The following is a 21,931-nucleotide window of genomic DNA, read 5'->3' as shown; positions in this document are numbered from 1 at the left end:
TTGTGAAATGTATGCAACAAAGCTTGGAATATAAACTCTGTTGAAGCTAGTCGATTGAGAGGGAACTTTACGCCACAGACAAAAACCAGCTATTGTAGGTTTTTAATTTTTGACTTCAGTTCACAAATTACATAAATTATAAACTATAAATTTTAAAGACAATCATAGCATGCTCTCTACAAACTCAAATCACATTCTAATAAAAGCAATGAGTGCTATAGTACATACAAATATGTTATGTAGTACTTAATTATTCTGAAAGGTGTAATTGACAAACATGTATATTAAAATTAATTACTTTCACCGCGTTGCTCTTCTATTTACTGTGTGTAAATTAGCTCCATGAAATGCTGTTAATATGTTTTAGTTTTACCAAGAACTGTTTGGACAGATGGGCATATTTCAAGTTAAATGATTAAGATAGATTGAGTCAAGTACTGGATTAATGTGACACTAATTGGCATTAAGTAATTAAATGTACCATGTCCTCGATCATTTGCTCGGATTAAAGTATAACATTGCAAACATAGTGAGGTTTACGTTAATAAATCTGTTTGTACAGAAATAATAAGCTTACTTTAAAATTGGAAATGTCAAACGAATATTTTTTCTTTTTGATAGTTTTAAACCATACCGATGTTAAACATATAGAGTGTTTATTAGATTAATGTTACCTCTTTGGTATGTAATAAATCATATTTTTCTCATTGTTGTTAGATGATGATGATGATTATGATAGTAATTTGACAAGTCCATCCCAGGCTGGGAATAACCATCAGAGTCCTGTGCCATCTCTGGCAATAACAGAGGGAGGAGACATTGGGGACTTAACTGAAATATCAACATCAAGGTCGACCCTCCAAAGGTATTAAGAAACATGAAAATCATCACATGCCAATTCCACTCCAGCTTATTATGGAGGCAGGGATAATGGCAGGGGGGGGAGGGGGTTCCCGGAATTTGAAACACTTTAGGAAAGCATTCTTCATCAGACAGTGTTTGTATTATCTGGTATTATTATTCTTATTAATTAATCAAAGTAGAACTTAAAATGTTCAGCACACGTTCACCAAACAACTCATCTATTATTAGAAACAGGTGATGATGCAGAACCGGAGGGATGTGGGGAAGGGGCTCTAAGATGCCCTTGGAAGGTAACTTTATTGGATGCAATAGACGACAAAAGATGGAGGAAAAGGGGTGATTTAGGGCCGAGTTGATGACAGTAGAGGGGTGGAGTCTTATTAAGACATTGTTATAAGGATACATATCATGTCATACTATAGCTTTGGAAATGTCTTAAAATTTGTTGGAGAAAACAAAAGTTGTAATGTATATTAAGTTTTAGTAAATGTTACAACATCAGCAATATAGCATCACCTAGTTCCTTATAGCTGTGACTATTATGTAACTGTCACTATGCTCTCATAGTACTTTAGCAACTCCTCTCACCTCCCATTTACCCCTTGTATTACAAACTTATTTAGTTGTAGAAAAATTGGAAGCCATTTTGTTATTGAGCTTATATAGGTTTGTAAGGGAAACTGACATATATATATATATATTGTTGTGACAGTGCACAGCTTTCAAGTGAGATAGAGGAAAGATTTAGTGGCAACAAAAAGTCATCTCAACTAGTACTGACTGTCAGACTATGTGAATAAGCTGTAACCATAGCAATAAGGAATATTCTTACATGCTGGAACAGTGTTGTAGCCACGCCGGTCGGCGCCGGTCGGGCGTAACCGCCACTAGTGCTGGCCGACCGGCTCTCAGAGTAAAGCAGCATCCTACCGACCGCCACTCAAGCTTCCTACCGACCGTCACAAAAATCAGTGAATCTTTTATTAAATGAAATCAAAATACAGAATTTGTGATGCAAAATCATATTAATTAAGCCTTTCCTCGTACAATACAAATTACAATGATAATTAATATGTAATTGTGACTTGTGAGGGCTTTACTAGGGGTGGGTTTTTTCGTTCAGTGATACCGGTGGGCGTAGGGTGTTACGTTCATTGATGTCGGTGGGGCGTAGGGTGTATTGAATAACATACCTAATTTTAGCTATTCACAAAGACTGTCAGATGAAAAAATAGGGGTAGAATAGAGCCACCTAAAGCCATTGAAATCAACTAAAACCCTGTAGCTTTGGGGGCTTCGCCCTTCGAATCCCACCAAGGGCCCCTGGACCTCACGCAGAGGAGGGCTCGCTATACTCGCAGGCTGGCTCGCTCGCCATCGTCAGACAAATTAGCCTACACTCTCCTCAAATTAGCCAGCACTCACTTTCTCCTAGCTACAACACTGTGCTGGAACATACTACTGGTACTTGCAGTGACTTGCAAGATAACTATTTGTTTTTCTTGATATTACATGAAAATCATCAATCAATATATAATTTTTTTGTACAAGTAATTGTGTACACATTATGAAAGATTGCAAAATTGATACAAATTTATCAAATTTTTAATCTTCCTACTACCAGTGTCATTCGTGGAGTCGGCGAATATAACATCAATGACCCTGAGGATGACGATCTCTCAACGCCTCGTTCCGATCCGTCCAGCGCAGTCCCTTACCTGCTTCTCGATATCAGAGATCAAGATGACTTTGAAAAATGTCACATTATTTCAGGTTAGTTTAAATATGAATATTATAAGATCACAGGCTGATCGCTGGTGCAGATTATTTTGATATCTGATAGACTGTTAAAGGAAAGTATAACCTTCAGTGCCAGTTGCTTTTCAATATCATTTTAATTTCTTCTTCTTGAGAAAATACTCCTAAACGTGTGGCTGGCTATGTCACTGTAAACCATGAATGCAACTCTCAATTCTTAAAATAGCATGTTCAAAATTTGATACAAATTTGTCATGCACACCAGGTGTTGGATTGTATCCTTTTGAGGTTTTTATTTTCTGTTGGTTTTTCATCATTGTGCTTTTAAAGATTATGGATAATCTTTGCAATTACATCAAAACTGTATCATTTTGTGATGGGGTAGTTTTGTTTTGTTTTTGCACATTTAATTACCTCCTGGTATGCTCTGAAAACTCATAATTGAATTGAACCTTAACCATTCAAATTAACCTGTTCTAAATCTAAAAGGTTTTCCTTTTATTAAAATATAAACATATCAACACTCAGGCTCTAAATGTGATATATAATTTAACAGATATTGAAGATCCATGTGGTTGATTTCGGACTCCAAAATGATTTGTCATTGTGAGCAAAAGAAAAATCTACAACTGAATCTTCACTGACTTTAATATTGTCAGAGATATGTGAAACATGGGTGTAATTATATGACTATGTACGCTTGCTGTAGGTACCCCTTGCGTAAATTCTGTGTCTAATTCAAAAGAACATATGCTGCGGTCTGACCAGTTTCTTGTGATAATGAGTGATATGAACCAATCTGCCGGTGCAGGTTTACTGCTGGGAAGCTGTAGCTAATAAACCAAACATTGCTACCTCGCCACTAAGTCATAAAACAGGCATCCCATATGATCACCAAGTCATGAAATTTCAAACGCGATGAAACGTGACCATATCAATGTTTGGGAAGGCAGCTATACTGATATCCACACCTGTGTATATATAAGCAGGCCTTTTAATTAGCCTTTTGTTTAACTTTAACCTTGTGTGTTTGCTTAAACATGCTGCTCATCAATGCACACCCACACCCTCACCTCTAGAAGGTCAACCTATTTTTAGCAGTTACTAATAATGTCCTTCTTTTTATTTGAAGATGTGTTTTTTTTTTGTCTGTGTATTAAATCTAATGATTCAATTGTTTTGAACTTTTCCTATCAGCTCTTCAAACATGGCCTTTTGGAAACCCTTTTGTAATAATGATTTTTGGTATTTGTCTTTCTCTATAGCCAAGAATTACCCAGCTGCCATGTTGTCAAGAGCTGTCAATAACTACACCAATGACATCCTGAATTATGTATCCTTTAGTCATATTCATCACTAGCGATGATGCAAACACTGAATAAAGAAAAGAAAAATCAAGGAAAAGGTCACATTTAGGTTTGACAAGTTTTAGACAGTTTGTGTGACATCTAGTATAACCATGGTGATGGTTGTGAAGTTTGTAAAAAACACCTTTATCCAGTGGGGAGTTGAGTAGGTACCCAGGGAAGCTGTAAGACTGGTAGTCAATATTATTACATGTTTGTTTGAATGTCTTAATCACGTTCACTACCTATATGCCTACCTTAAAGAGAAGCCTTGCCGATATGGGAACATATCATATATATGCTGTAATGCAGGCAGTGTTTCTGTGTAGGTGGGGCTACCAAATGTTACCGTTTCAAATGATGTGCTACCTTATAGGTATTGCTTCTGTATGCACTGTATTACCATATAGGCAACAGGTACTAAGTTAGTGCCCAACTTTATGTGGCAGTGAAGGCTCTGTCACGTTGTTGTGAAATACTATGTGTTGCTGTGTACAAATTACTATACATCTTGGAACTCGTATAGCAATTTGACCATTTTGTAGCGCATTTTGCTACATGCAATACTGGACAGTGTTTGTGTGTAGGGAATATGCTACCATATATAGGCAGTGTTTTTGTGTAGGGCATGCTACCTTAAAGGCAGTGTTTTGTGTGTAGGGCATCCTACCTTATAGGCAGTGTTTGTGTGTAGGGCATGCTACCATATAGGCAGTGTTTTTGTGTAGGGAATATGCTCCTACATTGACAGTGTTTATGTTTAGGGCATGCCATCATATAGTAAGTGAATTTGTAAAGGCTATTAGTATACGGTATCATTTAGGCGTTTCATCCACATGAATTAATACCATACAGACAGTGTGTCTGTATGGATAATAAGCCACCACACATTACAATGGCCTGATATCTGCCTCTGTGTTTATTTTTCCTGACTCCGTTACTGATCAGAGAAATAAACCAGGAAGATTGATCGTCATCTATGACGAAGATGAGAGGATTTCTACGAAAGCTGCCACCACATTTGCACAAAGAGGATTCGATAACGTCTTCGTTTTATCCGGTGGTGAGACTCAAATATTGATTGTTCTCTTATGTGCAATTGTTTAACCGAGTAGAAATATGAATGGACTGTACGCCATGGGACAAATCCATATTATGTATTGATTTGTATCTAGGCTACTGTGTAAAGTTGCTGTGTAATCTTTTAAGTACCTTAATTGTTTATAGCTGCCCATCTTCTGTCAAATCTTGAAGTATATTTTCTCAAATGGAAATTCTAATGAATATGGTCATTCTGTGCAACAGTAAGGCCAATTTAATACTCCAAAAGCACAAAAAAAAAAAAACACAAACTGAATTTAACTCACATTTTTGCTCAAAATTCCAAGACAATTTATTTGTTCTGTTACTGATGTTAGTCACTCATCAGATTTAACTATTAATCAAAAGATATGTGAGGCAATTTTGTTTGTTTTCATATGAAAGAAACTGAAAAAAATGGAAACTAAGAAAATTTCTCAGCTTTGTACATACCACTCATGATTGTTTAGTAGGCAATGTTGACCCTGATACAAACATCTCCACATAGCATCTTAGAGCTATGTCTAACTCAAATGTGGCAGCGACACCTCTAGCCTCAAAATGTGACAGTGACACCTCTAGCCTCAAAATGTGACAGTGACCCCTCTGGTCTCAAAAGTAACAGTGACACCTATAGCCTCAATGTAACAGTGACGCATCTAGCCTCAAATGTGACCGTGACACCTCTAGTCTCAAATGTGACTGACACCTCTAGTCTCAAATGTGACAGTGACCCATCTAGTCTCAAATATGACAGTGACACTCTAGTCTCAAATGTGACTGTGACACCTCTAGTCTCAAATGTGACCGTGACACTCTAGTCTCAAATGTGACCGTGACACATCTAGCCTCAATTGTGACAGTGACACCTCTAACCTCCAAGTAACCAACAGATTCCTTACTTGCCAGAGTAAAAGATGTGATGGGTCTAAATTGTTCAGTTGTTTATCGCATGATTTGATATGCTTTCAGCTATCTTTGTTTTTGCTTAACCCTTTTCTAGGCTTGAAAGTTGCAGCCCAGAAGTATCCTCATTCTTTTATCACCGGTACCCTTCCAGCATCTTGTGTTCCTCCCCAGCCTCCCTCTTTCGGAAGGAGAAAGGGCAACGAAACTCCTCGGCAAGACATTCCTGCCTCTCAGGATGACTTTACTCCTGATGATATCCTTTTTCATTTCATTATTAAATTTTTGAAATCTTGGTTTTTTATAAATTATGGTGGGTCATGAGCTGGGTAGCGGAAAACCAAATAAATGTGTGACGGGTGAGCAACATGTTTTTATGTACTCCAACATTATGCGTCTCCCTTTTCATATGCAGGGATTTATTTCCCAAGATGATGTGTGTTTGCTGCTGTTTATTAGCTGTCAGTCATCCTGCTATCAATTACAATCAACTCAGTAATGTGCAGTTAAATCATCAATCACTGGACTACATATATATTGGGTGAATTTGGGTTGTGGCTATTCTAGGCCGGAGATCAAAATATGAGTCGCCAAGGAGATAGTTGGGAATGCCAAGAAGCAAACTTTTAAGAGATTTATAACCTTGACGTCATCGTACATATTAATCGGCTGAGAGATCTGTTAGACGAGGCTTTACTACCAAGTGACACTGGAAGTAAGCAAACATTTCATTTCATTTTGTAACTGCTAGCAATCTTTCTGTTATCTTTGTATGTTACTATTTTTCATGCACTACAATTCATTAACATCTATATGCACCAATATCTAGAACCCATTCCTGAATTAAAAAGTCGCTAATCTAGATTTAATGCTGCAATTTTTGCAGTATTTAACTTTCAGTTGTGTTTTAGTCTATCCAAGTTTTCAGTCAACCCCCTAGGGGTTTCTTCAAAGACTTCTTCTCCAAGAAATATTTCTAAACCCAAATCGTTACTGAATTTGGTTTTGTTTCTCTTTCTTCTAAATTCACAACCGTATTCAGATTTTGTCATCAGATTCTGTCAGGTTAACTATTGCAAACTTTGGTATCAATGCGCTTAAACCTTTTTATATTCTCTTCTCATGAAAGTGTAAGTAGCTGCCTGGTGCCAGGCCACAGCTGTTAATGTCTGTAGCAACTTCTGCCCGATTCTTATATGCAAAGGTGGCAAGACCATGTAAAAGTCTGCTATGAATGCATTGTGGAGATTAGCAAATGCATTGATGGTTGCTATGGGGAAGTAATTACTGATAAGGGTTTTAATCTTCTGATTTGAAGTTAAGGCAACAAGCATCCTCCACTTTAACAGAAAAAAACTTTAAATTATCTTCAACCATGATCATCTCATTAAAAGAACTCCTCATCTGAGATCTGGTTACAAAACTCTCCTTTCTAAGATTCATCCCTCAACCTTCTTGACTGTGTAAGCTGCAAGGAGACCCTGGTTATCTCTGGCAATGAAGGATCACTTCATCTACTGGGAGTGGTGACTTGTGTCTTAGTATCTCCCTTCCCAGTTCCCCTTTAGGATTTAACAGCAAGGTCAGGGGCAGCCTCTCGATGGTAGTCAACTCTGAATTGCTATCATATTGATAACAATTAATATGTCCTTTGCTACTTTTGTAACTGTTTCTCTTTGGTTTAGCATGCCCGATAGTTTGCAGACCTCTTACCAAAACTTGAGTGCTCCACCCACTCCCAATTGCTCACATTATTGCTTGTATAATACCTCCAATAAAATTCTAACAGTTTGTCTGCATTATCTCTGAAACCTTGTTTTTCTTTCTATCCTTCATTATTAGGTCGACTTAACCGAGCCACCCCTCGCTCTCACAGCAATGCCTCCGTCAGCTCCAGCCGCACGTCCACTTCAATGTCTTCAGTGTCCTCCCAGCCTTGGAGATGAACATCCATACTGGTCTGGGGTCGTAGGTCACTCGTATCCGCCCTACTTAAATCCATCCCTAAGTTTATTAATACTGTTATATTATGTCATACTGTTGCCATGAGCAACCAGCCTTGATTGGAAACACCAAGGGAGAAGTACAAAGTAATATGTTTCAATATGTAACTTTGATTCAAAATGTAGGGTGAGTATTTAAAACCAATTGTAGCCTTAGCTGAGTGTGCAATTCATCACAAGGTGATCATGATTTTTCAATGTCCCATTTTTTGCGTGGTTGTCTCCTTAAGCTTGAATGACAGTTTGAGCTGGGTTATAATTTTGTAGCCTCTCTGTCCCATCTTATCATCACAGTTAGGCTTAATAGTAGGATATATCCGGTAGAAAATGCATTTCTATGAACAAAACAATACGCTTGCCACACATATATCCTTCAGAAGGAAGAACATTTCCCATGGATATATACCAGTAATGGTGGAGATAATTGGGTGTCTGACCCCCACCGAGTTGGGACATTTTTCCAGTGCTAATAACACTGTATACTGTCTTCTCGTACCATGGTTCAAAGCCCTCATACTGACAGTATGAACAGTTCCTAACTTTTGTTTGAAGCTAAAGCGTGACATGCAATATAGTATAAAGAAAATTCTCCCAACTGAGTGTCTGCCATATCCAATGAATATTCATGCATTATTGGATAATGACTCATTTCTAACTTAGTGATTTATGTGGCTACCATCCACATTTGCTTGTTCCTAATTAGGGAGTGATACACCATTACTATAAAAATAAATATGGCAACCCTTCTCTATGTGAAGGTCTTTAGAAAACATCGTTATCCACTTACCATAATTTAAAACAAAGAATTATACCTGAAGGAATGTAGCATAGGTAGGCCTACAAATTTCATCCTTTGTAAATCACATGGTGTATTTTCTTAGATAATTTCTAGAATATTTTGTGTCAGCTCAGTTTGGTCATGTTAGTGCTGTGTGTTGTGTCTCTCACTACTATTAGTGGTCTAAAGAAAACTTCCTGTCAGAACAATTGTTCTTTAGTGTGATATTTTGAAATGCCTTAGAAGTAATTGGAAATAAATTAAATTGCTAAGTATAATTTTTTTTTTAAATATAGTGAAAAATAAATGTGAAGAAACAGAAATATAATTTTTGCATCCCTGGTCTGGGAAGAATGGATGGTTAAGTAATTGAAAAGTTATTTTGTAATTTAAACTAACATGCAGAAACCAACAAACTTAAAATGAATATATTTACTAAAGTCGATGCATGAGACATACATGCATATTACAATTTATTCTCATAAGTAAGCAAGAATAAAATCTTTTTGAAAATTCGACATTGAATGCATCCTAAAAATATAATGAATGGTGTTGGTAAAGACAAAACATAGCCAGCTCTGCAGTTACTAACTAAAAATGTAGGAACATTCCATTTTTTAATAGAGGTTGTAAATTAGAACTGTTATTATACATTATTATAACATATCCATTCCTTTGTTTAAATGTCATGCCCATGGCAAAGTTTACTTATAAAGGAAAATTTTTAGATTTATTTTTCGTTTTTCTTATATTATTTTGGTGTATATTGAGTAATGCCAAGTGTTAAGGTGTACCTTGATTTATCTGTTCTTTATTAATTTTTTTTTCATTTTTATTATGATCGTTCTTTTCTTCACATTTAAAGGTATTCATATTGTAAGGTTGAATGGTGTAGGTGGTTGGAATGATTTAAAATCTACAGACAGATATGAGTGGTGCAGCCACAAACCAAACCCTTCCTTGAACACGTAAAGCAAATGCAATCATTTATTCTTTCCATTATACGTTAGTCTTGTTGGACAGCCAAGTTTGTTGTTCTTGCTAACCTTATAAGAAAGGTAAAGTTATCCAAGGAATAATCAGAATTACCTTTGGTATTTATCAGACTTAACACATTTTTTGTCCAGCTTAACTGTGCTTCCTTTACAACAGCGGTTCTCAATGGATTTTCTACGAGGGACGGACAAACATTGGTTGGAGAATAGGGTTGGACAGAATCAAAATCTCGCTATAACTAGAATGAGCTATATATGGGGTAGGCTGGTCGGGTGCTCAAGCCTAAGGCATACATATAACTTGAATGAGCGATATGCAGGGTAGTCTGGTAGGGTGCTCAAGCCTAAATAATACACTATAACTAGAATGAGCGATATGCAGGGTAGTCTGGTCAAGCCTAAGGCGTTAACCGTCGTAATAACTGATTATTGCAAGAATGTGGCTGGATGCTTTAAACTTCATCATCCGATATCAATCATCCAGAGTGGATACTCATGGAGAGAACAGCTCTTTCTGATTTTAAAATCTTGAGAAACTGCATCGCACAAAAGTACCACATAGCCTTCCTCAAATAACCTTGTCTTTTGTACAAAGTTGATACTTTGTACCTATTCGTTAACTTTTCTCTTTGTTACTCTTTTTACCCATTATTACATTCTTGAGATAAATATGAGGAAGACCTCATTCGATGCCATCATTAAGGGTTAAGGTGCCATGTCAAAGGTTGGGCGTTGAGGGGGCTGTGGCATCTCTTAAACCAGGGCTGTCCAGGACATTAAGTACAAGTGTACATAAGGTACAACTGTGAGAGGTACAAATGGTCTGCAGAGATAATATATCTTGTTTGATATTGATTCAGACTTGTAACAGGATTTAACAACTGCTGTTGCTTTTCTTGTTGACAGATGGTTCCAATTATTTTTGTGAAACTTACCAAAATACTAATTATCTCATTTTCAGATGTGAAACTATCGTGTCCCAAAATGTTGATTTCCCCAAATTTTGCCTTAATTTCTTCACATGGCAAGGTCAAATCCTTTGCACTGTTTACACTTCTAAATTCCCATCATATCATGCCCTTGTTTTTATATATGCCCAGGGCATTCGCCTCACTTCAATATTTAATACCGCAGGTTTCCAACATTGTTTTCGCACCTAATTCCACTTTTCACAGCGGTTCTTTAGCAAGCATTTGGTGTGTGTCAAAGGTTGATGAGAATTGTAATTTAAATGATTATTATATCATATAATATTGGTTGTATAAATTCACCACTTAAAATTCATTGAAAATGAATGACATGAAAGTGAGTACCTCATTTGTCAGTGTCTTACAAAATAAAAACAAGTTGATGATACTCTAAAAACAATTGTTTTGTTTGTTAATTTGTTTGTTGTTAATTAGTATTCGTTTCGTGTGAGATTTATTTTGCATGTTAATTGCAGCTGGTGGTGCTTCTTTACTTTTGTCTTCTACTGCACCAAGACTCAAGCCAATATACAGAGTAAGTTTGATTACATCGGCATAATCACAAATGATTGATACTTGGAAAAATTTTGCTTCTATCCTTCAAATTTAATATTCAAAATGTTAGAAATTCTAATAGCCCAATTTATTAAATTAAACTATTGAAAAATTAAATTAGTATATTTTAAAGGTACTCACTGAAATGTAAAGTACCTAACAAACATGGCAGATAAATGATCAAGATAAGTGAAAGAGATCACCAATTGAACATTAATGTATTTTATTAATTGTCTACAGTTTGTATTCCATCAAAAACAAAGATTATTTACAATGTAAGTAATAGATATATATACATATGTACAGGTTAATTACAAGTTCCCCGACATTTCACAAATGTCAAGCAAATCGACACAATTTACAGAACACAGAAATTGGGAGAAAACATGCCAAGAATAGGGTAACATCGAAGAACCAAATGTCTGAATGCTTTCCATTCCACTTGTGAAATATGTAAAATATTATTCTGGATTTATCTAATACTTCGTAGCCTGAATTCCAAGAATAGGATGAACAAAATTAAGTTCCAGATAAATTGGTAAAATCAAAATTCTAGAAGTCTACAAGACATCTCTCAGACGTCTCATGTCTCGTATAATTATACTCTCATCTCCTGAATTTATATCAGTTTGTCTCTTCTCTTCTTTACAATCTTTTTTCTTAGGTTACTAATTGATTAACATAGCCTCCTCTGAAAGCACCACAAGCCAGATATTCTGGGATAGAGGGGCACAATACTCATGTCTGGTAACATGTGACGGTCTTGTACACAAGATGGTGGCACAGATTGAGAGCACAGTAATTGTGTAAGGGCACAGCCTTTGTGCCCCTGCTACGGGATGGGTGGGGGGGGGTCCTATAAATGTGCTGGAGTAAAATTTGCTACATGACAATAACCCATAGTGCTAATTCATCATATACCAAATAAAAAAATTGAAGGTTACACTTCTGGCATGATGTTCAGTAGCTAAGGAGAATTCTTTTGATTCATTTCTCTCTCTAAAAAAAGAAAAACTTGCAAGGACACATTTCTATAAATGAAAATAAATTAAATTGTTTCTCTGATATCAAAACTAAAAAGTCAGTCAAAGTTTTTAACAGAGATTCATAAGGGAGGTTGATAACAAACATTATTTACAGATATTCATACATTTACACATATTTACAAAATTCTTTCAAACTTATCCATAATACCTTCCGGCAAAAAAAGCAAGGTTTTCTTGGTAGAGGGCAAGCATTTTGAAATCCACAAACCTGTCAAACTTAAAATTATTCAAACCAAAAATGACGATCTGAAGCAACTTAAATCAGCCAGTCACGACTTTAACAGTTTTGCAAACAATCCAAGAATTGAAGAATTTGTCCAAAGAATCGAGTAAAGAATTATCAGAGTTTCTTCTTTCTTCCTCTCTTTTTGCCTTTGTTTTTATTCTTAAGAGCCAGGCAACGTTCACAGAACCACTCTTCCTCACTTGGCTCGATAGTTATTCCAACGCAGGGCCTGAGAAATAAGGAGAGGAGAAATTGTCGTTAATGTTTAATTTGCCTTATAAGAATGACATTAACTTGCAGCTTCTGTTTTAACCTTCCATCTCTTTTTTTGGTTCATTTAGCTCAGACCATAGATCAGAAAGCATTATTGGATATGATAGAGATCCAATCGAATCAATAGCAATAATTGTAGATAACCAACGGAAAGTGCATATCCATCAACAATAGGAAGCATACACTTCACATATATCATATATATCACATATAACATTTCTGAGGGATATTTGGGCCTCCTAATCGTGGAATCATGATATAAGTGACTGATTAGCAAAGTCTACATACCAGTGATACCAGTCATCGCAGTCATCACACCCCACCATAGGGCTACCGTCGTCTGGTCTCTTACAGGCTGGACAAATCCAAATCTTTTCCCCAGTCTCGCTCTAAAACCACAACAAAAAAAAGGTAGTTTAAAAGGCAATGTTCATTTCAATATCAAGCTGACATTTTTCTGATGATGGAAATATTTTAATTCCTGACATTTTGTGAAACATTCATTTATTATAAATTCGATGAATACCATTATCAATGTTAAATGTCAAGAAATGTACTCCTCACATGAACACAAGTGCAGCTCCATTAAAATGGAGCTGCTCCCGCTTACTCCGCTTACTCCCGCCCCTCACCCCTCACGACTTACTTGGCGTAAATGCACAGAGCGTACAAAAGTGTCTACTTTTTTTGAAGTTCTGTTTTTCTCCTCTCTTAATGCCATTACCCATTACCCAATGGTTATGTGTCAATAAATCCAGCTGAGAGCTTTTATAAACATGAACTATCAAGAAAGAACGCTTGAGGCGTTTATGTTAAATTTCGGGTAAAAATTATTTCAACCATAACAGCTACATGGCAACTGAACTTCATCTGCTGATCCTCATCTGATCTGTGACAAAATAGCTAGTTTATCTTTCATAAAAGGAAAACTTTTTGAGACATACCACAAACGTTCCCAAGGTTTCGGTCATTATCGTCATGGGAACATCTTCCGTCTTAGGCGGTGGAGGAGGAGGTGCAACGGCTGCTACTTTCTCTTTCTTTGCTGGTTTCTCTGCCGATTTCTTGGCTGGTGGTTCCTTGATTTCAATCTTAGGAGAAACAGGCACTTTACTACTAGATTTACCAGGTGGCCTTCCGGGAGGATTCCCGGTACCCTTGGCTTTACCCGACTTGCTGGTCGGGGAGACTTTGCTTCCGGCCGAAGCTTTCTCCTTACTGGCAGAGCTTGATTTGGCGCCAGTCGGCGACACCGATGAATTCTTCGGACTCGATTTATTCGTACCAGTTTTCTTGCCCCCTGGAGTAGGCGTCTCAGAACTCTTCCTGCCTCTACCTTTGGGGCTGACAGGAACGTCGACGGTCTTAGATTTGGCCGTCTTCGATGAACCTTTACCTCCAGAGGTGTTCTTCTGTCTTGGTTTCGTGGGGGGAGGCAACGAATCGACGAATACACTAGACTCTTTGACCTTCAAGGGTTTCTTGACCGTGGCTTTCGGTGTCTTGGGAGTGGAAGGTTTGGTTGATTTCTTGGCTGGTAAGACTGGTATGGATATCTTGGGAACAGGTGGCAGCGGTATGGGAGAGGAGGGCGGAGAATCCTTGTCACTGGACGGCGACGGAGGACGAATTGTCTTTATCACGCTGAAGAAAGGAAAGAAGGAAAAAGAAGAAGGAAAGAAGAAAATCAATTTGGGAGTTCAACAGCTGTCCTGGAAGATGCTTTCATTTGCATCTGTGCTTTTGGGGAAATATGTCAAATAAATCTGTAAGTTTCAATAACATCTTCATTTTGGGATGACTTTCTTGACCAAACAACAGAGCTATAAATTCTACAATGTGTTATATATAGTTGACTAGGCTGGAGGAATAAGATACCAAACAGTCTGGCTATTTTGTGGCTAACCAGAAATGGTATCTACTTGGTGATCCCAAGTGTCTTGAAAATCCAGGAAAACAACCTTGAGCTTGGAGTTCAAACATTTTGGCAAACTTAATATCAGCCATTTAGCTGACTATACCACATGCTAACCCCCAATTTAATCCTTTATGCCAACATTAACTTCGTTAGTTTTACCATTCACACAATTTTACTGTTGACTTCAAGAATTTAATGACCACATTCCATTCAATCAAATACCACAAGATATTGGTAAGTATAAGAAAATGGACATGTATGTGGGAAAGACAATAAAGAGCAGGCCATTGCAATACTTGTTTACTGATAGCAGACAGGGCTAACTTTAGGCTACAGTGAATGGTATATCAAACATTTATGGCCATTCTTACAGAACTAGATCTAGCTGCTCTAATAGTGTTTTACTTGCTCCTGTTAGATCTGGGAATGGTAAAAGGTCCTTTAAATTTTCTGGAGGCAGGTCGTGGATTTTTTCATTTTTCCATTTAATTTGTTCACTGCAGAGTTAGCATGTAACACAGTAGGAAAAATCATCAGAGCTTTCACAACGATGCAATATGATTGGACGGTAGTCTGAGAAACGCCTGTCATGAACCAATGGGATTGACTGTTCCTTTTTTTTTCAGGGAAAACTTGACAGCTGTAGAGCTACTGAGGTTTGGCAAAGATGTGGCTTGGCAGAAGAGTACGAGACGGCTTTAGTGTGGATTTAAAACAAAACAAGTAGTGATGTTCATATCGATAGTGTTAAAATGTCAGAGGGAAATAGTTGGCTCTGTAGAAACATTAAATATTGTTAAACCCTTCAGGGTGCAGAAAGCAATACCTGTGTTGTTACTGCATAAATAAAAAATAGTTTATTTGCAGTTTGGTGTTATGAGAGAAGGCAACTGTTATCCAAGCCAGATGATACTCACAATTTACCATCACCGGTGTTCCCACCCATTTTCAGGGTGATCTTGGGCACAGAACTTCCACTCGATGTCTCACTTTTTGGTGCTTTCTATCAAAGGAAACGGCAAAATTGAAGAAAATAAAGTACATTTTCCAAAGATCAGAAAAGTTACAGAAAGTCAAATTCAGAATATGCTTTATATATGATAATAATAATAATAATATATATAATAATATGCCAGTATCTTGACAAACATCAGACTAATCTTTGGTCTGGAGGGGAGGGAGGTGAGTGGGGTCACCTGTTACTACTTATATTCTTTTCTAACCTATGTATCTATGGATGATCATAGTTATATACAATCGTCAGGGATACCACTTGGCCATTACCTGATGGTTTGAAGACAGGAATAATATTTATTATTAATTAATTATTATTATTATTATTATTTTTCTTTAATCTTTGTTGTTGTAAATGTCACATATCACGTAGGAAGAAGATATACCACCCCCTTGTGTGAACATACCTGCTCTTTCTCCTTTGTGGTTGACTTTGATGTTGATGTTTCATCTTTGATTGCTTTTTTCTCCTCCTTAATCTTAATCTTCTTCTTCTTCTTGGTCTTTTCCTTGACGACCGGCACCTCAGGTTCTGGCAGCTCCACCTTCGGGGAAGAGATTTTGATCTGAAACGGATTCGAGCTGTTCGTTTTGATGATGTTTAACTTTTTGACTGGCTTGTCCTTGCTGAGTTTAGAAGGCGAGCCAAACTTAGAAGTCAGCGTCTTGCCTGTTTTTTCCGTGGCGAATCCCAGAGTAACTTTGTACCTGTCCTTCTTAAACTTCTTCTTCTTCCATTTTTCAAGTTTCTTTGTCTTTTTGAGAGTTATCGGCGACCTGTTCGGTTTTTTGACCACGTTCTGTTCCTTCCCTACCGTCTTGATGACGATTTTAGGGGTGGGTTCAATCTCCTCCTCGGCGGGTTCCTTCTTGACAAACTTAGAAATGTCCAACTTTGGCGGTCGGCCTTTCTTAGGGGGGACGTAGCTGGAATACTGGGCGGGCTTGGCCTCCGGCTCGGGAAATTCTTCCGCCTTCTTCACCTTCGCTGGATTCGCCTTGGCTTTGACTTTCGCATCCGGAAGAAACAGAGGTTGATCTATGATGACCTTGGCTTTCTTTTTATCCTTCTGTTTCACTTTCTCTTTCTTCTTCCGCACTTTCCCTTTCTCTTTCTTCTTGACCTCCTTCTTGGGGTCTTCCTCCGTCGGGTAAGTGGTCCTCACGATCTCGTATTCGTCGTAGACCCTGGGAGAGTTCGGATCTGCCTTGCTCTCGCCGGATGTGATCGGAGATTTCAACCCCTCGCTGCTGGCTTCTTTTGCCGCCATGTTTTCCTTACCCTTCCCTTCCGTGTCGTCGTCGAAGTCGTAGATGCTCATCGCCTCGTCCTTCTTCTTCGGTGGAGGGACGGTGCTTTTGTTCTCGTCGTCTTGAATCTGCAGGGCTGCCGAGAGTAATGTCGATATGGCGCCCCCGCTTGCCCTTTGACTCTTTGAACCCTTGGCAGGTTTAAATTCCACTGCTTGGTTCGGTTGGGGGATGACTCCCACATTGACCGGAGTCTTAACTTTCACCGGGTATTTTGAAGGTCCGTTGGGATTGAAGAGGTGGTGCTTGGGGGACTTTGACTGGGGTTTAATAGGTCCCTTGGAGGAACTGGTTGATACTGGTAACCTCATTTTGGGGGCCTTAGTTTCCTGAGTACCATATTTTTGTTGTTTCGGAGACTTTGACTTGGTGGTATTCCCAGCCATCGAGAGAGCCTGCGTCACGGCAGACTTCTGATGGGATTCTGGGATCATGACGCTAGTTCTCCTTGGAGGTGTGACCGCCTCGGGCAGTTTCCCGACCCTTCTTTTATTTGAATCTTCTACGGCACCTATGACAACCTCCTGCAGGTTCCCTTCGCTGTCCAGACGAAACCTTTTGATAGAGTGATCGACATAATCGGGACTTCTCTTTTCGCCTCTTTTCTCCAGGCTATCTTGTCCGGTTGGAGAGAGTAATTCTGGACTGTCCGTATCCATGGACAGGCTAGAAAACAAACTGTCCCTCCGGTCATGAATTGGTGTAAAATCTATCGCCCAAATAAAAAATAATTGAAAAAGCATTCTAATTTGATTAGATCCCGTAAAGGGGTCAACATTTAGATAAACATTCATAGACGAGAATTTAATTACTCGTATTTTAGTGGTTAGAGAATCAGACAAATTCCAAAACCTACGTACACTCAAAGCTACACTTTCATGGATGGTCAAATTTTTTACCGGGTAAACAGAAATACTTTGGGATTGTTTACAACAAGCTATATCCCTCTATTGTCTATATTATAGAACCATGTTATGAAACGATGCTATTACACTGATCATCTAAACTGGGTTTCCTAAAGCTGTTTGAGTGACCTTAAATTCGGTCCAATAGGGCTTTATTACGATGTTTAGTGGCTTGACGACGGAAAACAGCAATACAAGGGGCACCAGGAAGCCAGTTGGCTTTGTGATTCGTTGCAATATATTGTGCTCAAGTTAACTCCTAATTCCTGCTTGACACACTTGTTGCTACCAACCTTCTTTAACTCCAACGAGGGGAGGCATGTATTCTGGGATACTGGCTAAACGTTCCCTGCAGTGCCTGGATCCAGAAGGTGGGTGCTGTAAGTTGTTCTTCTTGGGAATCGGGAAAGATGGCACATCGTGGACGAAGGGCATGGGTTCAACCGCATGGACATAGTTTTCAAACTCATAGAGATTCACACCCATATCCTCAAAGGCTAACGCTAAGTCATTGAGATTAACAAACGTTCTTCCGACTGAAAAGAGATTTCAAAGGGAAAAATCAATCGGAGATTATTTCTGGTTTTGAAATGATAAAGAAGAACACAGTTTATTACATACCGGTAATATTGAAATTCAAATCCTACATGTTAATTTTTTTCCCCCCAGGGAACATTTTTGTTTGTGATATTACATAGACTAAGAAAAATGCCGAAAGTTGAGTGCTAGTATGGTGTTTCCATACATATTATTCTTTTCAGGATATTCAGCATTATAATCAATGCAGTGTCTCTGACGGTCTGTGCGTTAGACTTACAGTAGTAGTCCAGCCATTTTAACGGATGAGCCTCATCTGTTAAAATGGTCATTTCTATCAAGTTAAAAGTGGTACAGCAGTTCAAGTTTACTTAATACTGCTCAGTGCTTTTTAAGGGTCTACAACTTATTGAAATCAATTTCGTGCCTAACGTCACTCTTCACCAAAGATATTCTGCTGACATCAAAATTGGAAGTATCGTAAACAAGGTTATACCTCCTTCATTGGTGCTACAATTCCTTCATATAGCACTGGGATCCCCTTCAATGGAATGTCAAAACAATAAAATGAATAACAAAGCCAAAAAAAGACACAAACAAGAAAATCTTCAGACCTTCACATTCACTTTCGGTACAAAATGTGAAAAACTGTCCACTTATCTAAAACTGACATAGCCAAGACTTACACTGGGCGGCATACTGTGAGGAGATGCGTCCTGTTTTCTCAATGTATCTTTGCATTATGTCAACCAAAATGTCGCAGGGCGTTGATTGCATGGCATGCCATCCCAAACCCTGGCAGATTTGGGCTATAGCCACCTTGAGGAGGCTTCGAGAAAACTGGTCTGCCATCTTGTCTGCTGAGAATGGAACAAAGGTCACTGTTATACCCAGTTACAGTAGGATACGGACACAGATTGTAATTTGATTACTGACAAGAGACCGACAAGATTATAAACAAATTAAAAATGGAGACATTGAATATATATATCATCGTTTCTTGGATTTCATAGTCTAGCTAAGTCAGAAAGTGATTTGAGAATGATAACAGATATATGCCAACCCCCTAAAACTGTAAACCTGCAGATTTCTGCACATAAAAAAAAAAATGAGATTGGTGAACCCTCAACCGTCTTTCAAAACAATCCAAATTCAAATAAAACTCTTAAATATTAAACTACCAACAACTCCATGCAAATCTGATAATTTTATGCCTTTTAGCTTTAGAGATCCCACCATAGGAAGATACAACCAGAAAACGAATACCTTCAGTGGTTCTGATGTTTAAACAAACTTGTGCATACAAAAATGAAGAGTATTATCTATAATGTGGCAACATATAAAGGAAGCTACCAGGAATCAGTTATCATGTTGACAGTCTATTTAATGACATATTATAGTCCCAAAATTTTTTACATCTGTATGTACCAGCTACTCACCAAAAACTGTATTCCACGTTTGGATACAATCCGATTACTGTTTAAGAAGTTATTGCAATTTTAAAATTTTCAGCCCTCCCAAAACTGAGAGAAAAGTTGGCAGCTAAATGGTCCCAAAAATATTTGACACAAACAAACTAAATCCTAACTGACAGCAATTTGAAGACCAACAGGTCACCCAAAAGCATCAACCAACACTGCTATGTAACGTAGATTCACAACGATAGGCAATGGATTGTCTAATTTGCCATATTGAGAGAAATTTAAAAAAATAAAATAAATACACAGAAATGCGAGCCACTTCTAAGGGAATCCATACGTGGGATGGAAAGCAAAAAGGGAAACTTATCTTTATAAAATATTTTTATATAAAATATTTTTATAAAATATATATAGAATATTTTTATATATAAAAAAACTTCCTTCCATGGATCAGTTTGTTGCTGCTCAATCTGTACTGCTGGGATGAAATAAACCTTAACCATGCCTATCTACGGAAGTATATATACTGCACGGTTAACTTTTTCAAAGTGCCACGAAATTGAAATACGGCTTTCAACTGCACAAATATACAACTCATAGGATGTAATTGAAGGTTTCATAGATCAGTATTAGATTACAGGTAGACTGTGTCTGTCCTTTGGCATTTAACAGGCGATACAATATATGGCTTGCCTAGCCTAGCTACAAGTTTTCAACTAGTAGCATGGTGGGCTCATAATTGACGCACTTAAGGATTTGATCAACGATGTCTATCAAGGAAAAATCCGAATCACTCAGCTGTACAGTATGTGTTTTTCATATGTGTAGTTCCTCAGAAATGTTATGATCTCAAAATATTAAAGGATCTGTGCTTATGCACCGTACAGTTGAGCAGAATTTGACCACAAAATGTCTGCCGTGTCAAGTTCTTTCATACCCCTAAATTGACACATTTGTCGATAAGCTAACTGTAGTGTAGGCCTTAGTATACATCCATTGACTTTAGATGCTGTTTGCTATGCTCTGAGCCTCTAAGCTCAGACAGGTCAGGTCCCAGAGAGTAGTGTTATCATATTGAGGTTATGTTGGTTATTTTTAGGGTGTAAGATTTCCAAATGCCCAAAAAATGGGCAAAACTGGGGGGAGGGTGTTAAATGCTTAAAAAATACCAAAATTTGGTCAGCAAATAGCTGAAATGGATTCAAACTCATGAAATATGTAATTCTGCTTGACTGCAAAAAGTTTAGGTGGCCTGCTGTATCGTTGCTAGTAATAATTGAAGGTGCGTCAATTATGAAGCATTTACTATACTGTTACTAATATAAGTTATAACTATATAGTTATCGTTGTAAACTTAGTACTAAAGCTACTTAGTTACTAGGCTAGGCCTATATCCAATTGCTAAGATAAGATAGTAGAATTCAACTCAAATTAGGCTATGGTGATAACAAACTTTGTTGGGAATGGTATGACAGTCTGTCATTGCTTTGGGGATACCAATATTGGCTGAAAGCCTATTTAATTGTTGCCAGCAGGTGTGAGTTGGCTTCTACTATACTGTAACTAAATTTCTAAGATACCAGTGTAGGCCAAATGCCAAAGCAAGACACGGTTAAGCCCAAGTAAAGCGATAAGCCCAAACTGATAAATGAAACTTCAGTTACATCCTGCGAGTTGTATATTTTAACTGAAAAATACCGCATTTCAGTTTATTGGCACCTTCTCGTCGTTAACTGTGCAGTATGCTTCCGTAGACAAGCACTGTCCCTTCAGTACAGATCGAGCAAGAAACTGTTTCTGTGTGTGCAATACACACTAACACAGTATACTTACTGTTACCGAAATGGCAACCACAATTAATGGCAATTGTTTATCCTTTTTCCATAAAAGAAAGACTCATATGTACCACTAGCGACTGAATAACAATGCCTAAAGATTAAGGCAGATACTCGTGGTAATATTTAATCAAACTCCAAAGGAGGCATTTTGATATCTTTGCCTGCGAGCTCTTGCAAGTTGAACAAGTA

General features: G+C 37.8%; 2 protein-coding genes across 4 annotated transcripts in view; one reads left to right on the top strand and one right to left on the bottom strand.

Annotated features, from left to right (window-relative positions):
* LOC139960788 (centrosomal protein of 41 kDa-like) overlaps positions 1–12,452 on the top strand; it is a 26,587-nt gene extending 14,135 nt beyond the window's left edge. For both annotated transcript variants that reach the window (XM_071959330.1, XM_071959331.1), the window contains 7 exons: positions 718–865; positions 2,489–2,637; positions 3,888–3,955; positions 4,917–5,031; positions 6,052–6,214; positions 6,617–6,669; positions 7,797–12,452. In XM_071959330.1, coding sequence (XP_071815431.1) covers positions 718–865; positions 2,489–2,637; positions 3,888–3,955; positions 4,917–5,031; positions 6,052–6,214; positions 6,617–6,669; positions 7,797–7,900 — 800 coding nt within the window. In that variant the 3' untranslated portion in view covers positions 7,901–12,452. The remainder of the gene's footprint in view (positions 1–717; positions 866–2,488; positions 2,638–3,887; positions 3,956–4,916; positions 5,032–6,051; positions 6,215–6,616; positions 6,670–7,796) is intronic.
* On the bottom strand, positions 11,456–21,878 carry LOC139960786 (uncharacterized). Of its 2 annotated transcripts, none has more exons than XM_071959325.1 (8): positions 21,738–21,878; positions 19,170–19,343; positions 18,240–18,482; positions 16,138–17,750; positions 15,634–15,719; positions 13,743–14,442; positions 13,087–13,187; positions 11,456–12,754 (listed from the first exon to the last, which is right to left on the bottom strand). In XM_071959325.1, exons 2-8 carry the CDS (start codon positions 19,333–19,335, stop codon positions 12,640–12,642), a joined length of 3,024 nt encoding a protein of 1,007 aa, XP_071815426.1. In that variant the 5' UTR covers positions 19,336–19,343; positions 21,738–21,878; the 3' UTR covers positions 11,456–12,639. The 2 variants fall into 2 exon arrangements, with proteins under 2 accessions (XP_071815426.1, XP_071815427.1); XM_071959326.1 differs by having other exon boundaries at positions 19,170–19,340; positions 21,738–21,875.
* Positions 21,879–21,931: the final 53 nt, after the last annotated feature.

Source organism: Apostichopus japonicus, chromosome 20 (assembly GCF_037975245.1).
Source record: "Apostichopus japonicus isolate 1M-3 chromosome 20, ASM3797524v1, whole genome shotgun sequence".
Classification (NCBI taxonomy): Eukaryota; Metazoa; Echinodermata; class Holothuroidea; order Aspidochirotida; family Stichopodidae; genus Apostichopus; species Apostichopus japonicus.
Note: the sequence above shows the minus strand (reverse complement) of the source record. Positions and strands in the feature narration are given on the sequence as shown.